The sequence below is a fragment of the Oryctolagus cuniculus genome, chromosome 1, assembly GCF_964237555.1.
Source record: "Oryctolagus cuniculus chromosome 1, mOryCun1.1, whole genome shotgun sequence".
NCBI classification, from domain to species: Eukaryota; Metazoa; Chordata; class Mammalia; order Lagomorpha; family Leporidae; genus Oryctolagus; species Oryctolagus cuniculus.
This window is the reverse complement of record NC_091432.1, coordinates 56,353,613-56,360,330: the sequence shown is the minus strand read 5'-3', so window position 1 is coordinate 56,360,330 and position 6,718 is coordinate 56,353,613. Positions and strand designations below refer to the sequence as shown.

At 41.6% G+C, this 6,718-nt stretch overlaps 1 protein-coding gene across 7 annotated transcripts in view; it reads right to left on the bottom strand.

Moving 5' to 3' along the window:
• Positions 1-6,718, bottom strand: part of SBF2 (SET binding factor 2) — a 523,890-nt gene that overhangs the window by 35,579 nt on the left and 481,593 nt on the right. For all 7 annotated transcript variants that reach the window (XM_070073459.1, XM_008266103.4, XM_002708809.5 and 4 more), the window contains 2 exons: positions 4,797-4,898; positions 3,901-4,086 (listed from right to left, as the gene is read on the bottom strand). In XM_070073459.1, coding sequence (XP_069929560.1) covers positions 3,901-4,086; positions 4,797-4,898 — 288 coding nt within the window. The remainder of the gene's footprint in view (positions 1-3,900; positions 4,087-4,796; positions 4,899-6,718) is intronic.

Sequence of the window (6,718 nt, the reverse complement as noted above, 5' to 3'; positions counted from 1 at the left end):
CATGATATACTGAAAACAGTTACATTTAATATAACCCTTGATAACATTAGGGCTTAAGCTTATCATTTTTTAAAAAAAGATTTATTTATATATTTGAAAGTTGGAGTGACAAAGAGAGAGGCAGAAGCAGAGAGATCTTTCATCTGCTGGTTCACTTCCCAGATGGCCTCAATGGCTGGGCTGGGCCAGAATGAAGCCAGGAGCCAAGATTTCTTTCAGGTCTCCCACATGGGTGCAGGGGCCCAAACAACTGGGCCATCTTTCACTGCTTTCCCAGGCCATTGTCATGGAGATAGATTGGAAGTAGAGCAGCTGGCATACGAATCAGCACCCATATGGGATGCTGGCATCACAGGTGGTAGCACTACTCGCTACACCACAATGGTAGCCCCAAGGCTGGCATTTTACTTTTTTGTCATCTGTTTTTGTTTGCTTTATGTGGTTACTTTAAGATTTTCAGAATTACATTGGATCTTTTAAAAGTATATCTCTTTATTAAAAAATTATTTGAGAGATAAAGAGACAGAGTGAGTTTCTGTCTGCTGGTTCACTCTTCAACTGTCCTTAAGGGCTGGGCCAGATGAGACTGAAGCTGGCATTTGGGAACTGAATTCAGATCTTACACAGGGTGACGAGAACTCAGTTACCTGAGTCATTGCTGCTATCTCCCAGGGTCTGTATTAGTAGGAAGCCAGAAGCAGGAGCCAGTCCCCCACCCCCCCGGCCTTTTTTTTTTTTTTTTTAATATTTATTTATTTCTTTGAAAGGAAGAGTGACCGAGAAAGAGAGAGAAAGATATCTTCCATCTGCTGCTTCTCTCTCCAAATGCTACAACAGCCAGGCTGAAGCCAAGAGCCAGGAACTCCATATAGGTATTCCACATGGTTGGCCAGGACTAAAGTCCTTGAGCCATCATCTGCTGCCCTTGGTGGGTTCTTGTGCCACAACACTGGCTCTGATATGGATGTACTAACTGCTAGGCTAAATGCCTGCCCCTTGAGTGTTATCTATGTAGCTTGATTTTTAGTGGTTGCAATTATAGGTTTTATATTTTATATTTGTGATATTATATATATATATTTATATATTTTGGTTTTTGTCTATGGTTCCTGGCTTATAACTCCCTCCCTAAGGTGGGCTATAGAAACAAGAGTTTCTCTTTCCCAAAGCAAGTCAATGACTGTTACTAATTCCAATTCAATATGAGGATGAGAAACTCTTTAGAAAATGCGAAGACACTGAAGGTTTTTACAAAGGAGAATAACATTATTGTATTTAAGCTTTCAGAAGACATGTTAGCAATTCTCCTTAGAATACTCTGGATGGTTTTGTTGCAGAATGGTGACAGCATGAACAAGATTTGCATTTATTCAATGTTCATATTTATTCACTGATACTACCTATTTATTGAAAGTTAATGGGGCCGGCACTGTGGTGTGGCAGGTAAGGTTATGGGTGCCAGTTTGGGTCCCGGCTGCTCTACTTCCGATCCAGCTCTCTGCTATGGCCTGGGAAAGCAGAAGATGGCCCAAGACCTGGAAGAAACTCCTGGCTCCTGACTTCGGATTGGCACAGCTCCAGCCATTACAGCCAATTGGTGAGTGAACCAGCAGATGGAAAACCTCCCTCTCTGTCTCTCCTTCTTTCTTCTTGTAACTCTGACTTTCAAGTAAATAAATAAATTTTTAAGAAGAAAAAAGAAAGTTGATTATATGAGTCTTATTTAATGCTAAACTGGGCTGAGCATTTGGCTAGAGATTAAGCTCCCAACTGAGAAACCTGTTACTCCCTACAGAGTGCCTGGGTTTGAGTCCAGGCATGTGCTGCCAATTCCAGCTTCCTGCCAGTGTAGATCCTAGGAGGCAGCAATGATGGCTCAAGTAGTTGGGTCCCTGCCACCCATGTGGGAGACCTGGATTGAGTGTGCAGCTGGCCCAGCCTCAGCAACTGTGGCATCTAAGGACTGAATGAGCAGATGGGAGCTCTGTGCCCCAATATCTCTCAAATAAATAAATAAATAAATAAGCAAGCAAGCTAAGTTTGTTTTGGAGCAAGAAAGTTTGAGATCCCTTAATAATATTTTTCATAGTATGCATTTTCTGTGAACTTTTTGAAGACCTCTTTTATTGCAGACTGTTAGATTCTAGGGATATAATGACTGATATGACAGAGACCCTGTTTCCAAGAAATCTCAGCTAAAATACACTACTCTAGTGTTATAGATGCTACCAGAGAAGTCTGCACATGACTTATTAGTAATACACATGAGGGGGGGGGGGTCAGGAAAAGTTGAAAAGATTACTTAGAAAGCACCATGAAATGAAATAACAAACAACATATAGTGCTTTGTGCAGTGCGCACAGCAAGCACTCAGTACACATTAATAATTATTGTTAGGTAGTGGTACACAGAGGCAGGAGATGGCCTAGGGCACTTGGAAAGCATAAACAAGAAGTGCTTTCATAAAGAACTCATGCTCTTATGCAGACAAGTGACAAGAGATGCCTGCTTCCCTTCTGTGGCCTCAGCTAAGCTTTCTGTCTCTCAGACAATGGTCTCTAGATTTCTCCCTCATCTATTTGCCAAAAGGAATCTGAAGAAAAACAGAAAACAAATATACAATTTAGCTGCAAAGCACAAGCTCAACCTTGTGACTACTACTTCAAATGTTGCTTGGGCGACAGGATACAACGAGTCAACAGGCCTTTATTAAGTAAACTGGTACAATCAAAATCAACCTCGTGCGTGTTTGTGTGTGTGTGTGTACAGGGTGGGGGAGGTGGGGGGGTGAGGGGTGGGGGAAGAAGATGAGGGTATGGAAAGCCACAGCTAATTTTTTTGGTAGTAAAATATTCTAAAATTGTGGCAATTCACAGGTCTGTGAATATATTAAAAAACTACTGAGTTGTACACTTTAAGTTGAAATATAAATCAAAGTTCAATAAAGCTGTTACTTAAGAAAATGATTAACAGAATAAAAACAAATCAAAACAACCACATACCAACTTGGCCTCCTCAGAAGACCTAGTTCCAAGTTTGGTTCCTGAAATTATTTCTACATTTTCTTCTAAACAGATACTCAAAGCCAATGTATTTTAAAGAGACTCATTGTTCCCACAAACATGTTTGACATGCCAGAATCCATTCATCTACCCATGGGGTTGTGACACAGATGAAACAAGGCTGGAAGTGTCAAGCTGCTTTTCCCAGGCCAAGTTAGCCTTCAGCTTGCAAACTAGGCGCCATCTGATTCTCCAGCCCAAGCCTGACCAAGGCACCATTAAGAGGTCCGTAACTGATGTGCCTGCGAGGAACGAAGAAGGGAGACTGGAGCACTCACATCTCTCCCACCCTCACTGGCTGTGAATGGATTATACACTTAGGCTTCTGTCTGGCCTCTTGGTTGGCGCTAAGTCACCCCAGTAGAACTCAGCCAGTGTTCTCAACTCCACATGCTACTGGGGCTCTGATTACTTCTCCAGGGGTTAGGCTCTACAGCCTTTGTTCCTAGGCACAACCTAGGGCCCTACCAAACTGGGCAGATCATTTGCTAGACTTCAGGCCCTGCCTACCTATAGGTTTCTGCTGTTCTACTCTTGTCTAAATCTTCTTGGAGAGCAAGCTCACACCTGCTCTTCCTCTTTGAGATGTGAATTTGAGTGCTGGCATCCTCACTTGAGGGATACCCTTCAGCCAGCTCAATGATCCTAATTTCAAAAACCAGCTAGCTCTTTTTCTTTTCCATTCCCAGGGGTCTACTGCTGGGATTCAAGCATGTCCTATGGATGATTTACTCACAGTTATTACAGGAAGGTAACTAGCACAGGTTTCAAGGCTCAATAAATGCTAGTACGTTTTCTTTCCTTCATAGTTAAGTCAGTTTAAGCCTGCTACACTTACCTGGTGTACACAGTCTAAGAACTGTAAGAAGATTGGAGCAAAACCACTACCCTGACAGTTGAGGGTCAAGCTGCTCCGCTGACTGAATTTATGACCAAAGGAGAGCCATTCTTTTTCAACCAACATCCGGAAGCCTTCGAGTGTTCTATAAAAGGGATCACTGAGTACCTGAATCAGGGATGTTACCTAGAGCACAAGTAGATGGGTACAGCATTAATTTCAATCCTGAAAAAGTCTCGCTGACTAAAATAAAAGCACTTCCTCTTGATAATAGTTAAATCGCAAGCAAAGTTATTTAGCTAGCAAATCTGCTCACTAAGTGCTCCAGGATAGCCAATGAAATGAATTCTGCAAACTTTCCAGTAAAAACTAAAACTCAAAATTCATTCTGTGTTTCTCATATAGTTACTGGCTGCATGTTTTCTTTCAGGGAATTAATGTTGGAATCCTTTACTGGCCAGTTTGCTAACTGTGGCTTTTTCTAAGATTAATTCATTAATGAGGCCAGGTGATCAATTAAAACCTGGAGGTGTAGATTGATGTCTTAATGTAGTCTGTGCTCATACTTTTCCTTTTCACTCAAGTGAGTAGGAGAGGGGCTTACATACTGCTAGGGAAAGGACTGACAAACACAGGCGGGATGGTCCATGTCCCACACTATTGGTCAAGGGCTCTGTATGAAAGCTTGCATGGTGCATCTGTGGGTGTAGGAGCCTGGTGCCTTCGACTACAGCTCCTTGCACATAGTTTCTTGATGGATAACAGGTAGGTGTTTTAACAGAGGATTTTCTCTGTGCATAAACAGTAACCTGGCAAAATATTCATCTGCAGAACTTAAGAACAACCAAATTGAGATATAAATATAAGAATGTATTAAAAAATGTTTAATAGTTTACTTGTGCAGTGATGTCCCAACCTTCTTCCAAACAGACCAAGGCTGAGGAACCATTCTCAAGCACTTCTGATACCACCACAGCCAGCTGCATTATCCTGTGAAGCTAAGAGACAGGAGAAAGGACCACAATCAGGCTAAGCACTTTCTCAACAAAGAGGACAGACTTGCTATCAACAACCAAACAAGCTGGGATAAAACACTTGGGCAAAAGAACCACATAATATTTTAAATACTTAGAGTTGTTGTGAAATTAAGGAGAAACTGATGTATTTTAAAAGTAGACATATTTTCAAACAATGTGTTTAAGTGCTATCTACTGAAATAAAATGACCTTACTTAATTTCCCCCAAAGCAAAAGAGCTACAATGCCAGAGTGGAAAAGACAAGGTTGTTAGTCTTCTCAACCTAGTTATCAGATTTACAGTTAGTTTTCCATGATGTAGTCAGTTCTATTTCAGATACTCTTAATTTTTATGGAGCTAGTGATGACTGCACATCTGTGAATATAGTAAAAAGCACTGAATAGTATCCATTAAGAGGATGAATTTTATGGTAATAAATCATGTTAAACAAAAGATACTCCTATTTGTCTGAACTGTGTATCAAATGGGAAGAAAACCTCTATTTATGTTCAATTTTTTTTTTTTTTTTTTTAGAATTTAAAAATTTTGAGGAGCAGAGAGACACACAGAGAAAGAGTTCCCATCTGCTGGTTCATTCCCCAAATGCTCAAAACAGCAGCAGCAGGGCCAGGCCAGAGCTTGGACCTGGGAACTCAATCCAGAGCACCTGTGTTGGTGGCAAAGACCCAGCTGCTAGAACGACCACTGCTGGCTTCTAGGGTCTGCACTAGAAGGAAGCTGGAATTGGGAGTGGGAAACCAGACACTCTGATATGGGATGCTGAATAAAAGTACTTATTAAACAATCAGACTGGGGCCAAGTGTTGTGGTATAGTGGGTAAAGCCACTGCCTGCAGTGCTGGATCCCATATGGGAGCTGTTTCAAGTCCTGGCTGCTCCACTTCTGTCCAGCTCCCTACTAACGGCCTGGGAAAAGCAGTGGAGTACGGCACTAGTGCTTGGTCCCCTGCCACCCACATGGGAGACCTGGATGAAGCTCCTGGCTCCTGGCTTTGGCCTGGGCCAGGCCCAGCAATTGTAGCCATCTGGGGAATGAACCAGCAGATGGAAGATCTCTGTCTCTCTGTCTCTCTCTGTAACTCTACCTTTCAAATAAATAAGTCTTTAAAAATTAGATTATGAGTACAGCATATAGACTTTAAGACCAACATGTAACATTCTGGTTTAATAAAAAATGTTATAAATACCATGAGACATAATTTGCAGTATGGATCCAACACAACTCAAAAACAAACCCTCCTCATATAGAAACAGACCCCTTAGAATGAAATAATTTGGGGAAAACAGCAAGGTACAAGTTCTACCCAACAGTGGGAAGCTCCTTACTTACTGTTGCTAGAATGTAGCTACCACCAAGCCTGAATTCTCCTGGGCTTAGCATTTGCTCTAAGAGTTAACTTTTAAAATGCCAATATCCCAACGGTGGTAATATTTTCTATGGTCTTTAGTCTCTTATCTCTGGTACAGGTCCACTGTTCAGCAAGAAGCAGAGCACAGAATGTGCCAGAAATAAATAAATGAGAAGAAATATTGGGTGGTGAGGATAGTTTGGGGCTGGGTGACAGAAGGAAGTTTTGATCAACTCTGCAGTACTTAAAGTATCCTAAATTGCCTTAATAATTCAGGCAATTGCCTGAATACAGTGTTGATATATAGTTATAGCCACCTGTGTATGTATGTGGCTGTGTTTGTTTTCAAATCAGTCACTGCTCTGTGTGGGGCTGGTGGTGCAGTGGATTAAGCTGCTGCTTACAATGAAGGCAACCTGCATCAGAGTTCAA